The sequence below is a fragment of the Tursiops truncatus genome, chromosome 14 (genome assembly GCF_011762595.2).
Source record: "Tursiops truncatus isolate mTurTru1 chromosome 14, mTurTru1.mat.Y, whole genome shotgun sequence".
NCBI lineage: Eukaryota > Metazoa > Chordata > Mammalia > Artiodactyla > Delphinidae > Tursiops > Tursiops truncatus.
In genome coordinates, this window is record NC_047047.1 from 8943354 (window position 1) to 8970042 (window position 26689).

Sequence of the window (26689 nt, forward strand, 5' to 3'; positions counted from 1 at the left end):
CCTCTTACGAGGTTGCCCGTATAGTGGTGCTAACAGGGAGCAGAAGTGTGAGTGGGTCGGTGAAGACGAAAAGGACCCCCCTAGGGTCCACGCATGACCTGCATCCTCTTCAGTGGTGGCCAGAGCCAGGTTCCAAGTGGGCGTTGTCTTCTTGGGCTTTTGATGAAGAGAGAGCCAGCAGTTTGCCAATAATTAGTGGAGACTGTAAGGTTTTCTGGAAGGCTGACTGGTGCACCAGGTTCGAAATGGGACCCAGAGCATCACGGAGGAGAGCCGCAGCACAGCAGCCTGGTTGCGGCAGAGCTCATAGGTGGGGCAGTGAGAACAGCTCGTGGTCATGGGCCCTCACTGCGTGCCTCGCCCTCTTCTTGGCACTTGGCTTGCTGTTGCTCGTGGAATGTGGGCAGTGGCCCCATGAGGCAGGTGCGTTTATTACCTTCCGTTTATGGATGATTCCATGGTGCTGCTAAATGGCAGAGTCAGGTTTCAAACCCTTGCGGTAATTCCAGAAAAAGCCCCTGTTGGCCATTTTCCAGAACATTTTCATACCTTTTTCTTACTCCTTCTCTTTTTCTCCTTTCTCTGGCTGGCTGTGATTCTGTAATTCTTTCTGATTCATTCCAGCGCAGTTTGCTGCTTTTCTGACACAAAACATGCTGGTGAGGAAAGCTCTTCCTCCCGGCGCCTCCTCCTGTCTCTTTGGTGAGTATTGCTCTTTCCTCACCTTTTCACTCTCTGCTCTCTGCCTCTCTCCGCTTCTCCCTCTTATTTCTTTCCCATCCCTGCCTCTCATTTGTCTCTGTTTGTCTCTGCATTTTTCTATCTTCTGTTTTTTTTTCTTTGCTGATCCTTTTGCTTTATTACTCCATAGTCTTTGCTTTTTCCCCGTTCTTTCTGTTTACCTCTCTCGGTGTTTTTCTCCTTTTATCTCTTATTGTGGCTCTTGGCTCTGCTTCTCCTGTGTGTGCCTATAGGCCAGTGCCTGTGAGCCTGAATTTCTCTGTGTTTTTCTCCCTGCCTCTGGTTTCCTGCTTCCATCCTGGCCTCTGCAAGCACTTATCAAGCATAAACCTGTAACTCCTTTCCCTTTTTCCCTCCTTCTTATTCTGATTTTAGTCGATGCAGTCCTTCCTTTCAGCTGGTTGTGGCCTGACTGTGGTCTGGAGTAGCTCCCTGTGGCCCCATGGCAGCCCCCCCGCCTCCCATTTCTCGTGTGACTCCTGCCTTTCCGCCCCTGATTGCCTGCGCTAAGAAGAAGGACCGGGGCGGGCTTCTAGGTTTAAAGAGGAGGGGATCCATGAGGAAACCCGAAGGATAACCTAAGAGTCTAGGAGGCTTGGCCATGTGCAGGATGAGTCTGTTTGATGCAGTGGAGGGGGAAGCCCATGTGTGAACAGGTGGCCTTTCTCTGTACTAGTACAAATGACCTGGGGACTAGCTTGTGACATGGGCCACTGTTGCCCTATTACCTCTGGGCAGGACCTGTAAAGTTGTCTCGGCTGAGATAACCTGCCTAGGAGTTACTGAAAGCCAGCCTTAAGTCCTGGTGATGATCCTTCCCATTGTCCCCATTTGGCAAGCAAACCCTCAACCTTGGGCTCTGAGGGCAGGGTGGGACTCAGCTTTGAGGATATCTCCCTTGTAGGGAGGACTGGATAGCCTGCTCCTCTATTGCTTCTCCAGAAACTGTGTGCTGCCCTCCAGCTGTGTGATGTGGGGAGGGCGTGAGAATTGCCACATTCTTTGAGTCTGGGAAGCCCTGCTGAGGTCCACTGTGGTGAGTCCTCTGTTGTTTGATTGGCCTTTGCCAGGCAGGGTCAGGATGTCTTCTCCTTTCTTTTTGTTTCTACCAACTCAGAGCCCCTTCCTTCCAACTCCAGGGCAGGGTAAGGGAAGGGGATGGAGCCATCTTCTGAGAGGGCCAAGGTGGAGTTGCACCGTAGGTGGGCCCGAGTGAGGCAGGACTGAAGCATTGGCATTCTCCTTGCACGTGTTGGGATGGTTCTTCCTGGTGTTCCCACACAGCCATGCCAGTGCTGGTACTGGCTGTCAGTATCCGTCGGGCTTTCTTGGATTGTGGAGAACTTCACCGCAGCTCCATTTCTTAGTTCCTGTTTCATCAGAACAAACGGAGGAAGCCGAGAAAGAGGATCTCAGGGTCCAGCTGAAGCGGCACCATCCCTCCAGTCCTCTTCCTGGCAGTAAGACCTCCAAGCGACCGAAGATCAAGGTGTCCCTTATCTCCCAAGGGGACACAGCTGGAGGGCCTTGTACTCCTTCCCAAGGAGGAGCTCCAGAAGGTGAGTTTCTCCTGGCCTCTTTAAATAAACACTGACAGAACTGTCCCAGGCACACAGTATTGCCCTCTTGGTGGCTACTTGCTGGGCGGCTCAGCCTCGCCTTCAGCACAACAGGCGCCCGGAGAAGACAGCAGAGGTTGCACGTGGGGGGAAAGAGGGCAGCAACCTCATCTGAACTAGGGTCAGGGAGGCCGAGCGAGGATCCGAGGAAGCTGTGGGGTCATTCAAAGCATCATACATTTTGTTCTTCTTTGGTTTCAATTAAAGATAATAAAATATTCCAGAAGGTTTAGAAAGTAGAAGGAAAAAATAATCCCAACTCTTCCTATTCTAATGTAGTTATCCTTCATTTTTCATCTTCCAGTCTTTTCCATAATATCTTGGATTTAGCCTGGCCTCTGGAACCCTGAAAGGTCAGGACCAAACAGGACTAACCAGTGGCCTCGGGGTTTTCTGTTTTGCAGCCGCAGGAGGGAAGCCCATCACCATGACACTGGGGCAAGCTTCCACAGGGGCCAAGGAGCTCACAGGACTTCTCACCACAACCAAGTGAGTCTGTCTCCCGGCCTGTCTGTTCCCTTCTTTCTCTTCACCTTTTCGCTGGTCCACTGAGTGCTTACTTAAAATTTACAAAGAGTTCTGTAGCTCTTGCTTCAAGGCCTGAAGTCTCTCCTTGAGGCCTGACTTTTTTAGAAAGACTAGAGGCTGGATCCAGAAAGTGGGATGAAGAAACCGAAGTTCTAGCCTTGTGTCCATTGCTGAAAGCCTTGCTGGGCCCCATTCTGGACCTTCCCTGTGTTGGCAAGGACCTTTAGATAATGGAGCTCTTACTTTTGTCTCCAGGTCAAATGCTGCTGAAGGGGGAGTCTCAGCCAGCCCAGCGTCCTCAGTGGTCTCTAGCAGCACTGCTCCCAGTGCCTTGCACACACTCCAGAGCCGCCTGGTGGCCACCTCTCCTGGCAGCTCCCTCCCAGGTATCTGGTAGCTCAATGTTCCCTGCCTCCCAGCGAAGTCTGTTTGGGCTGCTGCTGGAGGGTGGTCCTGGGAAAGCCTTGTGGAGCTAGATCTGGAGGAGGATGCTCTGGGTCTCAGGCTTGTTGTAGAGGCTTGGCATGGAGCTGGCATTAACTTTGAGGTAGGGGAGTTTGGGGCCTTAATATCTGCAGCGAGTAAATGTCCCAATCTGCAGGTAATGCCTCCTGTACTACAAGGAGAAATAGCTGGTGGGAGATGTATGTACTGGTTTCATTTTGGTGTTTTTAAACACATCTGGTTGAATAAAACTGGAAATTTAGCAAAATGAGACATTTTTCTGCCTGTGTGTGTCTCCTCACTTTCTCCGCCCTCACCCTACACTGAAAGGCTAGTTGCCTGAGCCCAGCAGGGCCAAGGCACTGCAGATGCCCTGATCCTTCAAGAGGACCTTCCTCTTTGCTTTGAGGCCACTGGACTGTGTGTAAAGTGAAGTGTAAGTCAGGTGTTCGGGATTCTTTGGGCTTAAAAAGTCCTTCCTCTTCCCTGGGAAGGTGGGATAGATTTCTGAAAAGTGGGATTCATGTTCTCCTTGGTTTTCCTAAAACTGTCCAAAATTTAGGACAGGTGGTTTGGAGCAGGTTGGGGTGTGCAGAATGAATCCAAGGCAGTGTGTCAGGAACGGTGCCTTTCCTCACGTGGGCGTCCAGCGTGCGTGTTTGGGGAGCCCTTCTGGCATCTTTCTGAGAGCACTGGGAATGTCCGAGGGAAAGAGCGTTGGTGTTTTAGTTGATTATTGAGGGTGGACAGGCACAGGTGCTTGTGGAAAAGTGACTGAGCCTGTGCTGATGTCTGCTGTATCCTCTCCTAGGGGCCGCATCAGCCAGCAGCCTCCTCCAAGGCCTCAGCTTCAGCTTGCAGGATATCGGCAGCAAGACCTCTGGCCTCCCAGCAAACCCCTCTCCCGGGCCAGCCCCACAGGTGCACATCTGCCTTCCACTGGGCTGGGCAGGCGTGGGAGGAGGCCTCCTCAGCTTAGTTGGTTTTGGCAGGGACGCTGGGTCAAGGACAAATAGCCTTCTGGCTTCACGGCTGGGAACTACCAAAGGTTAAGGCTCCACCACTTACTAAGTGACCTTGGGCCAGTTTCTTGATCTCTGTATCTTTGTTTTCTTGTTTGTAAAATGAGGGTAATGATAGTACCTCCCACACAGAGCTGTTTTGAGGATTAAAGAAGGTGATATATGGAAAATACCTGTCAGAGTACCTTGCATGTGGTAGGCACTGAATACATGGTAGCCATTAACAGTATGTGCCCTCCACACCCGACCGTTGCTGTCGGCAACAGCTTCTGATCACCTGGGCTTGTGTGTCCCACAGGCCACCAGTGTGAAGTTGCCCACCCCCATGCAGAGCCTGGGTGCCATCACCACGGGCACCAGCACCATTGTCCGTACCATTCCTGTGGCCACCACTCTCTCCTCCTTGGGTGCCACTCCTGGTGGGAAGCCCACAGCCATCCACCAGCTGCTGACCAATGGGGGCCTCGCCAAGTTGGCAAGCAGCCTCCCTGGCCTGGCTCAGATCTCTAACCAAGCTTCAGGTGAGTCTCTCATGAGAACCGTGGGGACTCCCAGATAAGGGGTCTTCCCCCAAGACCTTGCTATCTCTCATGGTCAAGGTATGATGTTGAACCCAACCCCACAGGGTCCTGGCCTTGACCCTCAGGGATTCAGCTGTGTGGGTCCATCCCCCAGAGAGGTTGAGAGAACACAGGCTGTTCCTGTTGCCTTTCAGACTGACTGATAGGGCATAGATGACCCAGCTGGGGAGGAGGAAGCCGAGGCGGGAGGCTGATGGGGGTATGTTACATGGGGAGGAAACTCCAGGAAAGGGAAGTGGAGGCTGTGACAAAAAAGCCTACTCCTCTCTCTGTCTCTCTCTCTCAGGCTTGAAGGTCCCCACCACCATCACTCTGACACTACGTGGCCAGCCCAGCCGAATCACCACACTGAGCCCCATGGGCTCAGGAGCAGCCCAATCAGAAGAGCCCACCTCCCAGGCGCTGCCCTCCAGCTCACAGGTGAGTCTGCCTGGGAAGACCAAGGACACAGCCTCCAATATTGGGAAGCGTGGGGCCGGCTGGCCAATTGGAGGAGCTGGACTTGTAGGCAGACCAGATGCACATCCACATTCAGAGTTTGTAGCTTTCTTGTTGTTGGGTTGTTTTTTGTTTTTTGTTGTTTTTTTTGTGGTGCTCGGGCCTCTCACTGTTGTGGCCTCTCCCGTTGCGGAGCACAGGCTCCGGACGCACAGGCTCAGCGGCCATGGCTCACGGGGCCCAGCTGCTCCGCGGCATGTGGGATCTTCCCGGACCGGGGTACGAACCCGTGTCCCCTGCATCGGTAGGTGGACTCTCAACCACTGCGCCACCAGGGAAGCCCTGTTTTTGTTTTTTAATTGAAGTATAGTTGATTTACAATGTTGTGTTAGTTTCAGGTGTACAGCACAGTTATTCAGTTATATATATTCTTTTTCGGATTCTTTTGCTTCGTAGGTTGTTATAAAATATTGTGTGTAGTTCCCTGTGCTATACAGTAGGTCCTTGTTGGTTGCAGTTTATAGCTCTGTGACTGAGCAAGTCATGGACCTCTGTGAGTCTCCTTTTCTGCAACGCTCCCTGGATTCTTGTGAGGATTAAATATGTAAATATGTTCAGTGCCTATTTAATGTTTCTGTTTTCTTCCCCTCTCCATCATTCTCTCCTCTCATTCTTGGTTTCATCATTCAGAGTTTGGGTAGAGGCTAATTGGCTAATACTCCTTCTTTGATCAACAACTTTCCAGCATTGTGCCATTCCAGGTCTTTGCATTCATTGCTGTCTTTTCAGGGCACAGTTAGGTTTTTAGAGCTCTTACCCGGGAAGTAAGTCACCATCGATTTCTCTTAGCTGATGTAATTTCCATTATGACCTTTTCAAGTAAACTGTTTCTAATCTTAAATGGTGATCTGAGAGCCACCCAAAGATCAGAGGTTAAAGAAAAAAATAGTTTGAGTCCAGTAGTGCATGTCCTTTCCTTCAGTGTCCACTTTTCAGCTGAGGCCTCCTGCACGGGGCCCACTGCTGTGCAGGCTGCCCTGACTGAGGGCCTGGCTCTGTCCCCTCACTCCCACCACACCAGCCCTGCCCGGGAGCTGGGCACCTGTCTGTTTCAGGAGCTCTTCTGCCTCCTCCTCTGTAGGGGAAGATACTGCACAGAGGTTGTTCCCTGGCAATCATGGGGATCATAGCTACCCTTCCCTGCCTTTGTGCAGAGAGGCGGAGTTGTTTTTATTTACTTTATCCCCTAGTTTTTAAATTACAAAAGCAATCACTTATTTTAAATAACGCAAACGTTACAGAAATAATATAACTTAGAAAATGAAAATTTCCCATGATGCCACTCCCAGAGGTGACATCCCCTTGTTGGGAGCTTGATGTGCATTCTTCTAGATTCTTCTTTCTGTACAAAGTACTTTATTTGATTTTATTTTTTTTGACAAAAATTGGATCACAGAGTATGGCTGTTTGGTAACTAGCCTTTTTTTACAAAACATATTGTGACATGTTTCCCTGTTCATTACATAGAGACCTATCTATTGCTTGTCAGTAGCTGCCTAGTATTTCACTGGGTGGATGTACAAAAACGTATTTCATCAGCTCCCGTTAGAGGGTTGGGTTATATTTTCGTTTTTGATATTGTGAATAATGGTACAGTGAATACCCTTGTTCATGATCTTTGTGTACCTCTGGGAGATTTCTACAGGTTAGAGACCAGAAAGTGGAGGGTCTGTGCGTCTAACATCTGGCTAGCTGCTGACTAATTGCCCTTCAAAAGGTTTGCTCATTTGTAATTCAAGCCACAGTGATGAGAGTATCTGTTTTCCTATGCCTTTGTCAGTTGTGGAAGTCAGTATTTTTAATTTTATTAATTTGATAGGTGAAAAATGAAATTGTTTTAACGTGTATTTTCTTGATTACTTATGAGGTTGTGTGTCTTCTTTTATGAATTGCTTGACATATCCTGTATCTACTTAATTAATAGCAGTTTTATATATGCAGGTGTTAATCCTTTATTTATTATACAAATTGCATATATTTTATTCCAGTTAATTGCTTATATTTTTTTTCCTCTCTGTTGAAGTATTAAGTGCTTGTCTTTTAAGTTTTGTTTCTAGATCTTTTATCAAACAGGCATTAAAAATTTTTATGTAGTAAAGTCTTCAAATTCTTCCCTTATGGCTCCAAAGTTTTGGGTCTTAAGAAAGCTCTTCCCATTGCAAGAATATAATCTTATTGTGTTTTTAAAAATTTTTATTTTTAAAACTGGTAAAATTTACTTACATACAATTTACCATTTTACCCTTTTCTAGGCTTACGGTTCAGTGGCATTAAATGTATTCACATTGTTGTGCAACAATCACCACCATGCACCTCCAGAACTTTCCCATCATCCTATACTGAGACTCTGTTTTTATGTTTTCTTATATTGCTTTTGTTCATCTGCTTACCTTTAGTTGTTCAGTCCACCTTGAACTTATTTTTTTATGCTCAGTGAGGTAAGGATTTAACTTTATTGATGAGCCCATTCATCCTTCCTCTATTCATTTGAAATCAGCTGCTCTCACATTCTAGATGACTGTACACACAGGGCCTGTTCTGTACCCTTGACCTGTCTGTTTCTACACAAGCTTATTATTGTTTGATAATGCAGGTTATCAAGTTAAGGAAGTATATCAATTATGTTTCTAGTTTACTAAGATAATCTTTATTCTCTTCCTTTCTCTTGATAATGGGTTTTAAAGTTTGTTCATTGCCCTTTTGGAAACAAATGAGCTGAATGAGTATAAACATTTCCTTTTAATCAGTTAAAATGATGAATTACTTTCAAAGATTTCCTAATATCGAACTGTCTAAATTCCAGATTCAGTACTTGTTCAGTATGTCCTATTCTGTTTGTTTTGCACATACCTAAATTTATTGTGCATGTATAGGAAACAAAACCCCATCAAAGGAGAACAAAACAAAAAAAGAAAGAAGCTAAGTGCTTCAGAGGAAAAAGCATGTCTGGTCTTCATTTGCTTTTATTTTACTTAGGATTTTGAGCTCTATGTTTATTAGTAAGATTAGCCTATAGTCCTCTTCCTCTCCACCCTTGCTTTTTTGTGTGTATCCTTTCCTTGTCCAGTTGTAGAAAAGAGATAATTCTATCCTTATAGAATGAGATGGGAAACATTTTTTTTCTCATATTCCAAAACATTTATATAGCACAAGAAATTAACAGTTTCTTGATGGTTTGACGGAAATGACGTATAAAGCCATTTGGGCCTATTTTCAGGCAGTCTTATCCTTTGCTGGTGCCACATTTGAGGCACAGCTAGAACACAGATCCCCATCATGGGTTTCTTCCTCCTCTCTTAGGTGGACCTCTTCAGCTTGCTCTGGCCCGGGGGAGCTAGTTAGAGTTGAGAAGAGTAGAGGTCATTGAGAATCCTTTTCTATGGCTTAAATTGAAGTACGGAATAAAGATCAAAATCTGACTTCTACCTGGTGGTATTAACTTGAGAGCTCAGTTTTTATCTCAGTAAAATGGGTGTATAAAATTAGTAGGAGGGTTCTAGTGGTGATAATTTTCTTTTAGACAAAGGAGGTGTTACTAGATTAAGACTTGCTGACTCAAAAGCGTCTAACAGTTACCTCAGTGTTCAGACTGCCAGACAGTGTGATATCAGGGAAAGCACAGGCCCTCTGTCTTCAGCTAGCTGTGTGATCCTGGGCAAATCACCTGACTTCTCTGGGCATTTTCTCATCTAGTCTAATGAGGAGGTTGGCATAAGTCAGTGATTGATGTGGTGGTGAGACAGTAGGGGCTGTCTCAGAATGTCCTCAGGTGCTGACAATATGCATTTTTAAAGGTTGAGAAACAAACCACCCATTTTTGATGTTTATAAGACACCTGGAAATTTGAACACTGACTGGATAATTGTTGATATTAAGGAATTGTTAACCTTTTTAATGTGTGATAATGGTTGTAAGTTTGAAAAATACCCTTTTTTAAATTTTGGGGTTATATACTGTAATATTTATGGAGAAAATGAATTTAAAATGAAAAAAGGTTGTAAACACTGGCTAGACTTCTCTAAGGTCTTTGCAAGCACTTAATTATGTGTTTTGTCTCTGGCGGTGATGAATATTTACCATGTGTTTCCTTTATGGAACTGGACCATTATGAACACCCTACAGCTGAGAAGCTGCAGGAGGAAGGGGAGAGACAGAGACTGTGTTGTGCCCTGCAGCGGGGTCCTGGGAATGGAATCCTTGACTATGATCACAAGGTTTTTCTCCTCTCTGGCCAGGCTGGCAGGCAGCCTCTAGCTGCTCCTGCAGCAGCCCCGGGCGAGCGGGCTCACTCTGGAGACCTCTTGGTCAGGATGGAGTGCTCATCTGTGCACAGCCCACCTTTGGGCAGGGTGAGCAGATGGGAGGCGGATCCTTTCCAGTTTTGATTGTCAAACCCTTCTTCATTCCTCCTCTCCTGTGTCTTCCATCTCCCCCACTTTATTGTATCCTCAGAGACCTCTTAGGAGTTTTCCAAAGGTGAAATCTAGAGAGGTGGGGAAAACCTTTGTGAAGAAAGGCCAACTCTCTCTACCTTGCTTCCTTCTTCCTAAGCTGCAGGGCTCAACAATTCATGGCATCTTCCACAGCACTTAAAAAATGGACAAGACCTGAAACAATGATATTGTCAGTACAGTCATGGAAAACTTTGCTTCAGCTCTATCACCCTTAATGATTCACCTATTTCCTTTTTCCTGCATTCTTTTCTTGTTCTTATACGTAATAATAAGAGCTAATGTTTGTGGTTGAACACAGACTGTAGGTGCTTTATGCAGTTTGTCTCATTTAATCTCACAACAACCCTGGGGAGGAGGTGCTGTCTTCTTTGTCTCACAGAGGGGGGAAAGGAGGCTCAGAGAATGTAAGTCACTTGCCCTAAAAAGTAGTAGAGGTGGGTTTCTACCTCCAGAGTCCATGTTCTATTCATCACTTGGCTGCTAGAACACATATCCTTGTGCATCCAGCTTTTTCCCTGTTGAGCATCATTTCTTCGGAATAAATTTTCAGGAGTGGGATATTGGGTCAGAGGGTCTGTATGTGTTAACCTGGCAAACTTTTGACCCTTGTTCCCTACCTCTCCTGCCACAGCGCCTGCCTCCAGCGCCCTGAAGATGCCATGCGATATGTCCTCCTTTACCAGGTTGGTGACGGCTGCTGCACGGTGAGGCCTGGCACGTGTGCTGTCCTGCTGAGCTGTACACTTGTCTGAAGACCTCTTTAAGACAGTCATTTTTGCCTCTCTGCCAACTGTCTTCAGGGTTGGGCCTCTGGGTCTTACGTAACCATTAGACAAGGTGATATGGCGCCAGCAGGGGGGGCCTTGTCCCTTAGCATCTGCAGGTCTGGTGCCCAGAATCTCCAGGTCCTCAGCAGATCTGGCCGTGTATGGATTGGAGGCACTTCTTCCCCAGCATTAGCTCTAACTTGACCCAAGTAGCAGTGTGGGACTGCTCACTGCATTTTAATAAAGGAGCTCCCCTTCGAAGTCTGTACTGCCCCGTGCCAAGTTGGGAGGAGACGTCCGTGTGGTCTGGGACTGAGAGCCCTGTGCTGAGGACCGGGATCATCCTGGCCCACTGGCCAGTGGTTCAGTGCCAGCAGGGCTTGTTTTGCACATCACTGTTGCCTTCACCAAGCAGCCATGGGAGAGTGCTCCCCGTGCAGCTCCCTCCTTACGAGCCACACTGGATACTGAGTACCTGCTGAGACCTGGGAACTCTTCATTTCAAACCCACGATAGGGCACAGAGAACTGGGCTGTCATCTTTCAGTCCCTTTGGTCACCTGTAGATGTTGGGACCAGCAGTCGCCAGGAGGTGAAAGCTGGCTTCTTTCTTTTTTCCATCATGCTTTGGGCAGTTCTTGTATCCAGAAAGCCTGCAGGTCCAGAAAGGCTGAAGAAGAGGAAGGGAACAGCAGATGAAGTGGCTTGAAGGACACGTCAGTGGTGAAAACGATTTGGGCTTGAGGCTTAGCATCTGGTACCTAAGGAGCCGTTGATTCAACTGGAGATGAGAAGAATTTGCCAAGCCAGAGGAGAGAAACTTCAGCCCCTGATATTTCTGTCTCCAGTGCTTGGAAGTGGAACAGGGATAACTGCTAAGTTAACGTCTTGGCCGTCCCATGAAGCTCAGGCATCAGGATGATGAAGGCCATGTTTCAGTGTTTCTGTTTCAGCTCTGTGCAACTTTTTGTCTTCTTGCTTAGAAGTGGGAAAATTATTGGTATTGACTCTGCTGTGCAGGGCTCTTGGTACCAGCCTGAGCCCTGGAGGTGGAGGTCCCTGGAGAAGTGATCACTGAAGATGGAGCTCTGAGCCCCTCCTTACCTCCTCACAATACTTGTGTGCAAAAAGTATTTTAGATTTGGCTGACAACCTATCCTCCAGAGCAGGCTCCTTTCCCTTCCATACTCTAGAATGTTTCCAGCCAAGGCGATGAATAAGGCAACCCAGATATAACTCTTCAGTATCTGTACTGAAGGCAGGGAGGGCCCACAGCGTGCCGTGGCTGGACTTGTGGTCCAGGGTCCTGACCCGTATAGTGCATCCATCGTATATCCAAACCAGGCCACCTGCATTCAATCCAGGAGCCTCACCTCCAGTATGAGTGGCAGCCAGGAGGGAGTACACAGTGTGCAGGAGTCTCAGACAAGGCCATTTGGGGTGGTACAGGCAGGGCCAGGGGAGTGTGTATGATAGGAGTGGAGTGGGCAGATTATACACCATACGCTTCCTCCCCGACCTCCTGCAGAGCTGGGCTTAGCAGTGATTCACACAGAATTAGGCTGCGTCCCTGTACTAGCTGGCAGGTAGCTGCTTTCTGAAATTCAGGAGGCGTTTAGTAAGTTGGAGGAAGATACGAAATCTGAAAGAGACATCCAGTGTCAGGGGTTTAATAACTTTACAGGTAGGATAGTAACACACCAATAGGAATTGAGGACGGTGAAACTGAGACTATGTGAAGTTTTAGGAATCATTCATGACAGAGGTTCCTGAACAACCCATTCATGACTTAAGAGTGCAGTCTAGACAGCACTGGAGGGGCTGCTCCTGAAAGATGCTGGCCCTGTGTGTGCTGGGGCCAAAGGAGAAACTAACGCATCGTCCTGCATTTGCGTAAATCCTAGTGTGCTTCCCATGGATGATTTCCTGAGGCTTGTGTGTACACCTTAAAGAATGCCAAAAGGAGAAGGGAAGTTGTAAGAACATTGATTCTTCTGCACCCTGGAGGGACAGGCTAAAGGAGGAAGTGGTTGAAGTCTATACAGCCATGTTCCCCAATTCCATACTTCTCCAGCCCTTGAAGTGTAAAAGGAAGCTTTCCTCTGCCTACCATGTAGCAAACCTGGAGTCCATAACCTCGGAAGGTGATAACTACTGGCCGAAAGTGTAGAAGGATCAAGAGGGCTTTAGTTGATTTCTCGGATGACAGATACATGTTGATGCTCTATGGAAGATGTCCTTGTTTTGAGAAGAGGTCACTGATGGAGGAAGACCTGTCTGTCCTTGGCTCTACCACTAGAACAGTCTTGGGCTGGATGGGTTATAGAGCTGAGCTGTTGTGACGGTTCTGTTCTTCCATTAGCCAAAACAATTAAAAATAAAAACAAATTTAGATTGCTTCAGTGTGTTTTTAGTTGACTTCTTCTGTTTATTCTGGTAACCACTCAATCGAGTGGCACAGAAAATAAAAGTTAAGATATTGTGGTAATTCCAGTGATCATCTTACTGTTGCCTGGAGCCATGAAGTGGGTACTATAATTCCCTTTAAGGTAATTCACTTGTAAGGTGAGGAAACTGAGGCACAGAGAAGCCACACAGCAGGAAGTGGCAGAAGCAGGACTGAACCCAGGCAACCTGATACCAGTGTCTGTTTGTCTACTGTGCACTGTGCTGGGGTTCTGAGATGGGAGACCAGAAGTGGAGATGAGCACAGGAGGTGAGGAGATGGTGGCTTGGCCTTCATGTGACCCCTTTCAGTTCACCTCCCACCAAGCCTAGAGTGATTATTGCTGCCCTGGTGGGCTCTTGGCTATGCCTGAGTCAGTAGGTGGGGTCCCTCTTGAGAGATTGAAATCCCTATACCTCTACGTCCTCCAATAAATAAATGACTTAGAGATGAATGAATGAACGAATTCCAACCTCCACATTATTTGTAAACTTGTATCCAGGAGGACCTTCCTTCTTATCCTTAAATTCCAGGTCTCTACATTAAGCATTGGAACCCTCTATGGGTGGAAACTGTAGTTCTGATATCCTGGTTGGAGAGTCTGGTATGCATGAGCTCTTCTTGTTTCCATCCTTAATAGAGACCTGATCTTTCCCTCACTTTCAACTCTGGTCTCACTGACCTGGGTGGGTCAGATGAAGTGAGAGATGAGGATCAGATTGTTTCCATGATAGCTGTCTTAAACTTCAGCAGTATAGGGACAGGGCCATAGCAAATTACAATGCAGAAGAAATGTTGTTACCTTTTTAATCTTCCCTTTCTACAGTATATGTTTTAGTCAGGGTTGATGGTGGCAAGAAGCAGAAACTATTCACCACCCATATTAGTTCTAAAAGGGAATATTCTCTCAATTGACATTTTCTCAGACAGGCAGCCTGACAGTTTCTGCTTCTTGCCGCATGACGTCAACTGACGTGGAATGGCCAGGGACCAGTTTTGACCCTGTTATCACAGGATTTTTTTCATCCCTTTGCGTTTCTGTCTTTCAATTCAAATTCTGAACACAGTGAACCTGATTGGCTCAGTCCCACTTACAGGTTGGTACTTCTTATCCTCTCTTACCCCAGTCTAATAATAACATCCAGAGGATGAAGTCGTATGGTCCGTGTTATTGCCTTTCTAAGAGAGAAGGGATTTAAAACAAACAGACAGACTTGGGCTATTTAGATGTGTGTGTGTGTGTGTGTGTGTGTGTGTGTGTGTGTGTGTGTGTTTAACTTACAGTGATAGCATAGGGAGGTCCCATGTTCACTTCATCCAGTTTCCCCCAGTACTTAAAGCTCACATAAGTATAGTACAATATCAAAACCAAAAATTAACATCGGTACAGTATGTGTGTCTAGTTCTATGTGGTTTTTTTTTTTTTTTTGCGGTACGCGGGCCTCTCACTGCTGTGGCTTCTCCCGTTGCAGAGCACAGGCTCTGGACGCACAGGCTTAGTGGCCATGGCTCATGGGCCCAGCCGCTCAGCGGCATGTGGGATCTTCCCGGACCGGGGCACAAACCCGTGTCCCCTGCATTGGCAGGTGGACTCTCAACCACTGTGCCACCAGGGAAGCCCTCTATGTCATTTTATCCCAGTAACCATAATCAAGATATAGAACAAATTCCGTCCCCACGAAGATATCCCCCTTGCTACTCCTTTATAGTCATATCCATCCCCTTCCCCTCACCGTTCCTAACCTGTAGCAACCACTAATCTCTCATCTCACAGAATTGTATAAATAGAATCCTGCAGTACGTTACCTTTTGAGATTGGGTTTTTTCTACTCAGCATAATTCCCTTGGTGTCCATCCAAGATGGTGTGTGTTTCAGTAGTTCATTTCTTTTTACTGCTGAATATGAATGTTCCATGGAATGGATGTACCATAGTTTCTGTAACCATTCACCTGTTGAGGGGCATCTTGATTGTTTCCAATTTGGGCTTATTGCAAATGAAGCTGCTATGAGCGTTTATAAGCAGGTTTTCGTATGAACATAAGTTTTCATTTCTCTAGAATAAATGCCCAGGAGTGGGGTTACTGGGTCATGTAGTAAGTTTTTATTTTTTAAAGAAACCATCAAACTGTTTTCCTAAGTAGTTGTACCATTTTATATTCCCACCAGTAATGTAGGAGAGATCCAGTTTCCAGCATTTGACACTATCTCTGTTTTTTTGTTTTAGCCATTCTCATAGGTGTGTTGTGATACCTTATTACGGTCTTTAAAAATTTGTTGAGGTTTGTAATACGGTCCATGATCTGGTGCTCTATCTTGGTATATTTTCTGTAGGTGCTTGAAAAGGTATTATGTTGGGTGGTTTTTTTTTTTTTTTTTTTTTGGCGGTATGCGGGCCTCTCACTGTTGTGGCCTCTCCCGTTGCGGAGCACAGGCTCCGGACGCGCAGGCTCAGCGACCATGGCTCACGGGCCCAGCCGTTCCGCGGCATGTGGGATCTTCCCGGACCGGGGCACGAACCCGCGTCCCCAGCATCGGTAGGCGAACTCTCAACCACTGCGCCACCAGGGAAGCCCCTGTTGGGTGGTTTTTTATAAATGTTGATAAAATTCTGTCAGTTGATGGTTTTATTGAGTTCTTACACTCTTGCTGATTTTCTGTCAAAGTTGTTCTATTGGTTGTTGAGGAAGTGGTGAAATTTCCAACTATAATTGTGGACTTGTCTGTGTCCTTTTCCAGTTTTTGCTTCATGTATTTTGCAGTTCTGTTATCTGGTGCATGCCATTTAGGTTTCTTCTTGGTGGATTGACCCTTTTATCATTATGTAATGTCTCTCTGTACCTGGTAATTTTTTTTTGCCCTGAAATTTATCTCACATTCACATGTCACATCTGATGTCAATCTCTTGTTTTTTAATTGGTGTTTTTTTAAGACTTTTTACTTAATGTAATTGTAGATATGTTAGGACTTAAGTCAGCCATTTTTAGTTTTTATTTTCATTTGTTCTGTTTTTTGTTTTTGTGTTTCTTTTTCCTGCCTTCAGATGATTTACTTGAACTTTTTTTTTTTAGAATATTGTTTTGATTTATCTGTAATATTTTTGAATGTATCTCCTTGACTGAATAGCTTTTTCAGTGGTTTCTCTAAATGTTGCATTACATATACACATAAGTTACTGCAATCTACTTGTATCCACATTTTACCAGTTTGAGTGAAGTGTAGACGCCTATCCTCCCTTTTTGTCCCTTTACCTTCTCCCACTTCTAATACAATTGTATATATGTTGAGAACCATGTTAGACAATGTTCTAGAGTTTTGCTTCAAACATAATTTGCAAAACTCAAAAGAAGGAAAATCTGTTGTATTTACATATTTTTATTCTTTCCATTTCTCTTTCTTCCTTCCTGATGTTCTAAGACTCCTAATTTTACCATTTCCTTTCTGTTTAGAGAACTTCCTTTAGCTGTCCTTTTCAAGAAGTTCAGCTGGCAACAAAAGTTTTTAATTTTCCTTCATCTGGCCATGTCTTATTAGTGAAGGATATTTTCTCTGCATATAAAATTCTGAGTTGGCCATTCTTGTCTTTCAGCCCTTCAGAAATATTAAGCCACTTCCTTGCTTTCTGATGAGAAATCTGCTATCATTCAAATTGTCTTTTCACCTTATAGGTAAGGTGTTGTTTCCCTCTTTGTGCTTTCAGTATTTATTTTTTTTTAATTCTCAGACTTGACTATGATGTGTCTTGGCATGAATTCCTTTGGGCTTATCTTGTTAGGGTTCAGTCAGCTTCTTGAATCTGTAGGCTTATGCCTTTTTGCCAAATTTGGAGAATTTTTAGCCATTATTTTTCAACCCCACCCTCTTTTTCCACTTCTCTAGACGCCGGTGACATGAATGTTAGATCTTTAATATTCCCACGGGGCCATGAGACGCTTCCATTTTTGCCCCCACTCTATCTTCCCTCTCTTCAGATTGTGTAATTTCTACTGTCTGTCTTTAAGTTCACTAATTCTTTCCCCTGTCCCCTCTATTCTGCTATTGAGCCCATCAAGTTTTTCACTTAGGTGATTATATTTTTCAGTTCTAAAATTTCTATTTTATTCTTTATATCTTCTATTTCTTTGCTAAGAATTTTTTTTCATTTGTCTCAGGTGTGTTTGCAGTTGCTCGCTGAACCATTTTTATGATCACTGCTTTAAAATTCTTGTTAGACAATTCTAACATCTACGGCATCGCAATGCTTACCATGTGTTCATTGTCTTTTCTCATTTAAGCTGAGATTTTGCTTGTTCTTGGTATGTTTGTTATGTGATTTTTATTGAAATCTGATGTCTTGTGTATTATCTGTGAAGCTCTAGATCTTTTAAATCATCTGTTTTAGCAGGCCTTGTTTGAGACTGCTCTGGTAGGATAAAGAGGGAGCTGCTTTGATACTGCTAGGTGAGATGGAAGTCTCGAATCCCCACTGAGCTTTCATTGACACTGGGGTTGGGGTGGGAGGCGAGCTTCCCTTTACTGCTGTGTGGAGGTGAGAATTTCAGCTCCCCACTTAGCCTCTGCTGATGCTAATCCAGCTGGGGAGGGGGTACCTTGTTACTCTTCCTCACATGGCCTCGGTTTACACCTGCAGGGGTTATATGTCATTACTCCTGGGCAGTGGCGAATGTTCTGACTCTCCAGTAGGCCTTTGCTGATGCCACTCCAGTTGGAAAGGGAGTGTGACTTGTTACCTCGAGGTGGGGTGCTTGTCCAGCCCAACCATATAATCTCGCATAACACAGTAGGGATAGAGGTTGGAGGCCTCATCCCATTCATTGGAACAAAAGTTTTGGTTCCCCACTTGGCCTTCTTTGACACCAACCCCTAAATATCTAGACAGTTGAAGAGACAATCACCTTATAAAAAGGCAGCATGCTGGACAACATATGCCTTCTGAAGAAGATTATTGGAAGAGATGGATGAAGAAGTTAATATATGATGAATATATGTAGAGCTAATGTTAGAAATTATCCAGATGGAACAATAAGAAAACATAAAAAAAGAACCAGATAGAAATATTAGTTATGGGAAATATAATATATAGAATTTGGAAAAAATAAAATTAGAACAATATAATAATGGGATAAAAAGTAGGAGAAATATGGCTAAAAAATGTATTAATGGCTTGGAAGGCTACAACTAAGAACATTTCCAGGAAGCATTAAGTAAATATAGAGAGTAGAAGTAGAAATAGTACAACACAAGAGTCTTGGAGAGAAAAATGAAAATAAAACTAAGGAAATAATTTTTTAAAGAATGGAGAATTTTCAGGAAGGAAATAATTTTTAAAAGAATGGAGAATTGTCAGGAATTAAGAGAAAATAGGCCTCAGTTTGAAAGGGTTCACATGGAGTCCCAAAAGGAGCAATAAGGAAAATGCACATCTATACATATAGTCAAAGACAGAAAATCTTAAAGGCTTCCATGGAGAAAATGCAGATCCACCACAAGGTTTGAACCAAAATCAGACTGCTGTGACACATCTCAACATGACTCTTGGATTCGAGTCACTCATTAATGCTTTTTATGCATTCAAGGAAAAGAGCATAGAATTTTAATGTAAGGACATGATAAAAATGTTCTCAGGCATACAAGGCTTCAAAAGTACGCCACATAAAGACTCACATTGAAAGAAATATTTAAAAGTACTCAGAAACAGAGATATCAAGATGGTGGAGTAGGAAGACACAAAGCTCACCTCCCCCCATGAACACATAAAAAATACATCTACACATGGAGCAATTCTCACTGAGAACAAACTGGAGACTGGCAGAAAAACTCACGCAACTAACACTGCAAGAAAGATCCACATGGAGTTGGGTAGGAAGGAAAGAGAAGCAGTTGGATTGGAACCTGTACCGCTGGGAGGGGACACAGAAGAGGAGGAGGATTACATGGGCTTAAGAGATCCTCCCTGGGGAGTGTGCGGTTCAGACTACACATTAGGTGCCCCTGGGGTCCAACACTGGGAGGACAAGTCGCTTAGCTGGTTTGAAAGCCAGTGGAACTGACAGCAAGGCTGTAAGAAACCAAGACTGCACTCGTGAAGAGTGTGCACATGCTTGCTTACTCCCAAAACAAGGTGGAGGAAGCAGATTGAAACTGCCTGGGGCTCTGGCTGGTTTCCTGCAACTGCCCAAGCACATGCCCCAGTCTGAGCTGAGTGCCCATTACAGCCCTGCTTACTCTGCAGTACAGCTTTCTACTAGGGTGAAAGCTGCCAGGGGTGAGGACATTATGCAGCTGTGGGGGATAGAATTGGCTCAGACCTAACATGGCATCTGAACAAGGCAGTGGCAGCCATTACTGGTGCTTGCAGAGGCAGCAGAACAAGAGTAGTCCAGAACTCTGACTGCTAGGACGACCCCAGCCTATGGCCTGACCCTTGCCAAGGGCCTGCTCCAGCCCCTCTCGCTCCAGCATTGCTTCTCTCTGGGGTAGAGGTGCCAATGCCTGGGTGAGGGAGAGCACACACTTAGAGGGAACAGAGCCAGCTTGGACCTGACCTTCAGGGCTTCTGCTTCAGCAACTTGGGACCTGCCCCCACCAGTAGGGTGATGTTGGCCCCTGAACAGAGGAGAAGCCCTGGCTCAGACTTGGCTCTGGCTCTAGCGCCTTCATCTCCAGCCCCACCTCTTACCAAGGTGATTGCTGCCAACACACCCTGAGGGAAGATGTGACTTCTGCTCACGTCGGATCCAGCTCTCCCGCCAAAGCAACTGGGCACATGCAAACTGTATAGGGACACACCCACATAAGGACACCCTTTCAAGACTGTGATAGGTAACTGGCTTACCTAATTTCATAGAGACAGAGAAAGTTAAGCAAAGTGAGAAGACAGGAATTTCATTTCAAATGAAAAAAGAAGAAAAAAAAAACAACCAAAGAACAACTAATGAAACAATCTACCAGATAAGAGTTCAAAGCATTAGTAATAAGAACGCTAACTGAATTAGAGGAAAGAATAGATGAGCGCAGTGAAAATTTTAACAAGGAATGAGAAAATTTAAAAAAGAACCAGTCAGCACTGAATAATACAATAACAAATGAAAAACGCACTAGAAGGAATGAACATCAGACTACGTGATGCAGAATGCCTAAATGATCTGGAAGATAGAATAATGGAAATCACCCAATCAGAAGAGCAAAAAGAAAAAGCAATTTTTTTTAATGGCACTTTAAAAAAAATATTTATTTAGTTGGTTGCACCGGGTCTTAGTTGCAGCTCGCCAGCTCCTTAGTTGCAACTCACAGGCTCCTTAGTTGCAGCAGGTGGGCTCCTTAGTTGTGGCTTGCAGCCTCCTTGGTTGTGGCTTGCAGGCTCCTTAGTTGCAGCACATGGGTTCCTTAGTTGTGGCATGCAAATTCTTAGTTGCGGCATGCATATGGGATCTAATTCCCTGACCAGAAATCTAACCCAGGCCCCCTGCCTTGGGAGTGCGGAGTGTTATCCACTGCGCCACCAGGGAAGTCCCAAGAAAAAAAATTTTTAATGAGAACAGTTTAAGGAATCTCTGGGACAATATTAAGGGTACCGACATTCGCATTATAGGTATCCCAGAAGGAGAAGAGAGACAAAGGGGTCAAAAATGTATTTGACGAAATTATGACTGAAAACTTCCTAAACTTAAAGAAGGAAACAGATGTCCAGATACAGGAAGCACAGAGGGTCCCAAACAAAATGAACCCAAACAGACCCATACCAAGACATATCATAATTAAAATGGCAAAAGTGAAAGAATTCTAAAAGCAGCAAGGGAAAAAGAGTCATAAACAAGGGAACCTCCAGAAGACTATCAACTGATCTTTTTGAAACTTCAGGTAAAAAGGGAGTGGCATGATATATTTAAAGCACTGAAAGGGAAAAACCTAATCGTAGGATATTCTGCCCAGCAAGATTAGCATTTAGAATTGAAGGAAAGATTAAAAACAAGCAAAAACAAAAAGCTTCTCAGACAAGCAAAAGCAAAGAGTTCATCAATACTAAACCAACCCTAAAAGAAATGTTAAAGGGTCTTTTCTATGTGTAAAAGAAAAGGCTACAAGAAGAAGTTATCTATCAGAAAGGAGAAATCCCACTAATAAACGCAAATATATAATAAAGGCTGTGGATCAACCACTTAAATAAGCTACTATGAAGACTAAGAAGTAAAAGTAACTATAACTACAGTAACCAATTAAGGAATAGACATGAAGATGTAAAATATAGCACCAAAAACACAAGACGTGTGAGGAAAACACAAAATGTAGATCTTCTAGCAAGTATTTGAACTTTAACTACCAGTTTCAAACAAGTAGGTATAGGTCAACATGTATGAACCTCATGGTAATCACAAATCAAAAACCTACGATAGATTCTCAAAAACTAGAGAGAAAGGAGCACAAGCATACCACTAAAGAAAATCATCAAATCACAGGGGAAGAAAATAAAGAAGAAAAAGAACAGAAAAACTACAAAAACAACCAGAAAACAACAAAATGGCAGTAAGTTCATACCTATCAATAATCACTTAAAGTGTCAGTGGACCAAATGCTCCAATCAAAAGGTGTAGGGTGGATGATTGGAATAAAAAAAAAAAAAGCCATCTATGTGCTGCTTACAGGAGACTCACTTCAGAGCTGAAGACAGAGACTGAAAATGAGGGGGATGGCAAAATATATTTCATGCAAATGGAAACAACAAGAAAGCTAGGGTAGCAATACTGAGATAAGACAAAGTAGACTTTTTTAAAAGTTTATAGCAAAAGACAAAGAAGAACATTATATAATGATAGAAGGATCAATACAAGAAGAGGATATAACGCTCATTAAAACATATGCACCTGATGACACAAACAGATGGAGAGATATACCATGTTCTTAGATTGGGAGAATCAATATGGTGAAAATGACTATACTACCCAAAGCAATCTACAGATTCAATGCGCTCCCTATCAAATTACCAGTGGCATTTTTCACAGAATTAGAACAAAAATTTTTACAATTTGTGTGGAAACACAAAAGACCCCGAATAGCCAAAGCAAACTTGAGAAAGAAAAATGGAGCTGGAGGAATCAGGCTCTCTGACTTCAGACTATACTGCAAAGCTACAGTAATCAAGACAGTATGGTACTGGCACAAAAACAGAAATAGAGATCAGTGGAACAGGATAGAAAGCCCAGAGATAAACCCACACACCTATGGTCACCTAATCTATGACAAAGGCAAGAATATACAATGGAGAAAAGACAGCCTCTTCAATAAGTGGTGCTGGGAAAACTGGACAGCTACATGTAAAAGAATGAAATTAGAACACTCCCTAACACCATACACAAAAATAAAAATGAATTAAAGACCTAAATGTAAGGCTGGACACTATAAAACTCTTAGAGGAAAACCTGGGTAGAACACGATCTGACATAAATTGCAGCAAGATCTTTTTTTTTTTTTCTTGAGGTACGCGGGCCTCTCACTGTTGTGGCCTCTCCCGTTGCGGAGTACAGGCTCCGGACGCGCAGGCTCAGCGGCCATGGCTTATGGGCCCAGCCTCTCCGCGGTATGTGGGATCTTCCCGGACCGGGGTACGAACCCGTGTCCCCCCGCATCGGCAGGCGGACTCTCAACCACTGTGCCACCAGGGAAGCCCGCAAGATCTTTTTTGACCCACCTCCTAGAGTAATGAAAATAAAAATAAACAGATGGGACCTAATGAAACTTAAAAGCTTTTGCACAGCAAAGGAAACCATAAACAAGACGAAAAGACAACCCTCAGAATGGGAGACAATATTTGCAAATGAAGCAACTGACAAGAGATTGATTTCCAGAATATACAAACAGCTCAATATCAGAAAAACAAACAACCCAATCAAAAAATGGGTGGAACGGTTTGCAAGGCAGAAATAGAGACACAGATGTAGAGAACAAACATATGGACACCATGGGGGGAAAGTGGCAGGGGTGGTGGTGGTGGGATGAACTGGGAGATTGGGATTGACATGTATACACTAATATGTATAAAACAGATAACTAATAAGAAAAAAATGCAAGTAAAAAGTTTTGCTAAGAATAAGTCCAATGAGAATGAATAGTCCACAGTCTTTTTTATTTAAATTGCATCTAAATATTTAACATGGTTGGAAAAACTACTTTTCTAAATTCTTTTGTGACTTTTAATAAAAGTTTCCCTTAACTGACGTCCACCCTAAAAAAAAAAAAAAAAAAAAATTGGGTGGAATATCTAAATTTGTCTTTAGATCATGTCTAAAGACATTTCTCCAAAGAAGACATACAGATGGCCAACAAACAAATGAAAAGATGCTCAACATCACTAATTATTAGAGAAATACAAATCAAAACTACAATGAGGTATCACGTCACACCAGTCAGAATGGCCATCATCAGAAAATCTACAAACAATAAATGCTGGAGAGGGTGTGGAGAAAAGGGAACACTCTTGCACTGCTGGCGGGAATGTGAATTGGTACAGCCACTATGGAGAGCAGTATGGAGGTTCCTTAAAACACTAAAAATAGAACTACCATACGACCCAGCAATCCCACTCCTGGGCATATACCTGGAGAAAAGCATAATTCCAAAAAATATATGCACCCCATGTTCATTGCAGCACTAACAATAGCCAGGGCGTGGAAGCAACCTAAATGTCCATCAACAGAGGAATGGATAAAGAAGATGTGGTACACATATACAATGGAATATTACTCAGCCATAAAAAGGAACGAAATGGTGCCATTTGCAGAGATGTGGATGGACCTAGAGACTGTCATACAGAGTGAAGCAAGTCAGAAAGAGAAAAACAAATACTGTATAATATTGTTTACATATGGAATCTAGAAAACCAGTGAGTCAATGAAATCAAAGAGGAAATCAGACAGTACCTCAAGACAAATGAAAATAAAAACACAGCTTTCCAGGGCTTCCCTGGTGGAGCAGTGGTTAAGAATCCAACTGCCAATGTAAGGGACACAGGTTTGAGCCCTGGTCCAGGAAGATCCCGCAGAGCAACTATGCCTGTGTGCCACAACTACTGAGCCTGCCTGCCACAACTGCTGAAGCCTGCGCACCTAGAGCCCATGCTCTGCAACAAGAGAAGCCACCACAATGAGAAACCCATGCACCGCAATGAAGAGTAGCCCCCTCTCGCCACAACTAACGAAAGCCCGTGCGCAGCAACAAAGACCCAACACAGTCAAAAATAAATTTAAAAATAAATTAAAAATTTAAAAAACAAAAAACCCCACAACTTTCCAAAATCTATGGGACACAGCAAAAGCAGTTCAAAGAGGGAAGTTTATAGCAATACAGGCTTACCCAAGAAACAAATATCTCAAATAACCTAACCTACCATCTAGAGGAATTAGAAGAGGAACAAAGCCCAAAGTCAGCAGAAGGAAGGAAATAATAAAGATCAGAGAGGAAATAAGTAAGATAGAAACAAACAATAGAAAAGATGAATGAAACCAAGAGCTGGTTTTTTGAAAAGTAAACCAAAATTTATAAGCCTTTAGCCAGGCTCATCAAGTACAAAAGAAAGAGGATTCACATAAGATAAGAAGTGAAAGAGAAGTTATAGAGATACAAAAAATCATAATACTACAAACAGTTACATGCCAACAAATTGGACAACCTGGAAGAAACAGATAAATTTCTACAAACATAAATCTTCCAAGATTGAATCAGAAAGAAATAGACAAACTGAACAGACTGATCACTAATAGTGAAATTGAATTTGTAATTAAAAAAAAAAAATCCAAGCAAATGAAAGTCCGAGAATGGATAGCTTCACAGGGGAATTCTACCAAACATATAAAGAAGAGCGAATACCTATCCTTCTCAAACTATACCAAAAAATTGAAGAGGAGGGGACACTCCCAAATTCATTCTATGAGGCCGTAATTATCCTGATACCAAAACCAGACAAGGACAGTGCCCCAGAGAAAAAAGAACTACAGGCCAATATCTTTGATGAATAAAATTCTGAGATGCAAAAATCCTCAACAAAATATTAGCAAATTGAATTCAACAATGTATAAAAAGAAACAAACACTATGGTCAAGTGGGATTTATTCCATGGATGCAAGGATGGTTCATTATTCACATTATCAATCAGTGTGATACACCACATCAACAAAGGAAGGATACAAATCGCATGGTCATCTCAATAGATGCAAAAGAAGCACTTGACAAAATTCAATATCCATTCGTGATAAAAACTCTCATCAGGGTTGATATAGAGGGAACATATCTCAACATAATAAAGGTAGTTTATGACAGACCCACAAGTAACATCATACTTAATGGTTAATAGCTGAAAGCTTTCCTCTAAAATCAGATATAAAGCAAGAGATAAAAGGAGATGTAAAGCACGCTGAAGCACATGTCCTGTTCTGGGAAGATGTTAAGATGACGATGAGGGTATATGAATATAAGAATGGATATTAAGGCAATTAACCACGCTAAGAACAAAAATAGTATGTAATCTTTTTAAACCAATAAATGAAAACTTGCTAGGGAGTTCGCTGGCGGTCTGGTGGTTAGGATTTGGCACTTTCACTGCTGTGGCCCAGGTTCAATCCCTGGTTGGGGAACTGAGATCCCGCAAGCCGCACGGCACAACCAACAAGAAAAAAAATTTTTTTTGGCTAAATCTATTGGAAAGTAAGAAAGAAGAAAAAAAAGAGAGAGAGAAATACCCTAAGCAGAAAATACAGAATAAGTCCTATTACAGTAATTATAGTAAATACAAATGAATTAAATTTACCAATTAGAGTCCAAGGTAACTCGCATCTGATAGGGGCTGTTTTGTCTCAGTCTTTGTGATCCAGAACCCTGAGCCCCAAGAACCATGGGGGCAAAATGTCAGATAAATAACAGCTGGTAGGGTCCTTGGAGATGATATGCCTTGTCATGTTTTCCACACACCTGGCTCACTGAATTATTTTGGGATTTAAAATATGACCAAATCCCACTCTCATAGCTTCTGATTCAGATCTGGGGTTGTGCCATAGAATTTGCATTTTATTTTATTATTATTTTTTAGTAATTTTCATTTATTTTATTTGGCTGCATCAGGTCTTAGTTGCAGCACGCAGGATCTTCGTTGCAGCATCTGGGATCTTTCGTTGTGGTGTGTGGGCCCTTCGTTGTGGCATGCAGGCTTCTCTAGTTGTGGCACGCAGGCTCCAGAGCACGCGGGCTCAGTAGTTGTGGCGCGGGAGCTTAGTTGCCCCACAGCATGTGGGATCTTAGTTCCCTGACCAGGGATCGAACCCGCGTCCCCTGCATTGGAAGGCAGATTCTTAACCACTGGACCACCAGGGAAATCCCAAATTTTCATTTTAATAAGTGCCTTAGGTGAGCTTTGGGGATCTCTGGCATCTGGTACCCTCCCTCAATTTCCAGAGGAGGGATCTGAGTCTTGGAGAGAGGAAGAGAATTTTCCAGGGCCACACAGCTCATGGTGGAGGGCTGGGAAAGACCAAAATGTCTTCAAAAAGGGCCCATTCTGTTCCACTGACCCTGGCCTAACAGCAGGTGGCAGAGCTGGTTCTGAGCAG

The 26689-nt window shown here is 43.9% G+C and overlaps 1 protein-coding gene across 10 annotated transcripts in view; it reads left to right on the forward strand.

The window, feature by feature from the left end:
- KANSL3 (KAT8 regulatory NSL complex subunit 3) overlaps positions 1-13055 on the forward strand; it is a 41355-nt gene extending 28300 nt beyond the window's left edge. For 5 of the 10 annotated variants that reach the window (XM_019931117.3, XM_019931115.3, XM_019931116.3 and 2 more), the window contains 7 exons: positions 2109-2300; positions 2765-2849; positions 3144-3274; positions 4144-4253; positions 4653-4875; positions 5222-5355; positions 10519-13055. In XM_019931117.3, coding sequence (XP_019786676.1) covers positions 2109-2300; positions 2765-2849; positions 3144-3274; positions 4144-4253; positions 4653-4875; positions 5222-5355; positions 10519-10539 — 896 coding nt within the window. In that variant the 3' untranslated portion in view covers positions 10540-13055. Of the gene's footprint in view, positions 1-624; positions 703-2108; positions 2301-2764; positions 2850-3143; positions 3275-4143; positions 4254-4652; positions 4876-5221; positions 5356-10518 lie in introns of those variants that run through there. The other 5 variants (XM_073791087.1, XM_073791083.1, XM_073791085.1 and 2 more) reach the window with 5 other exon arrangements.
- The last annotated feature ends 13634 nt before the right edge of the window (positions 13056-26689 follow it).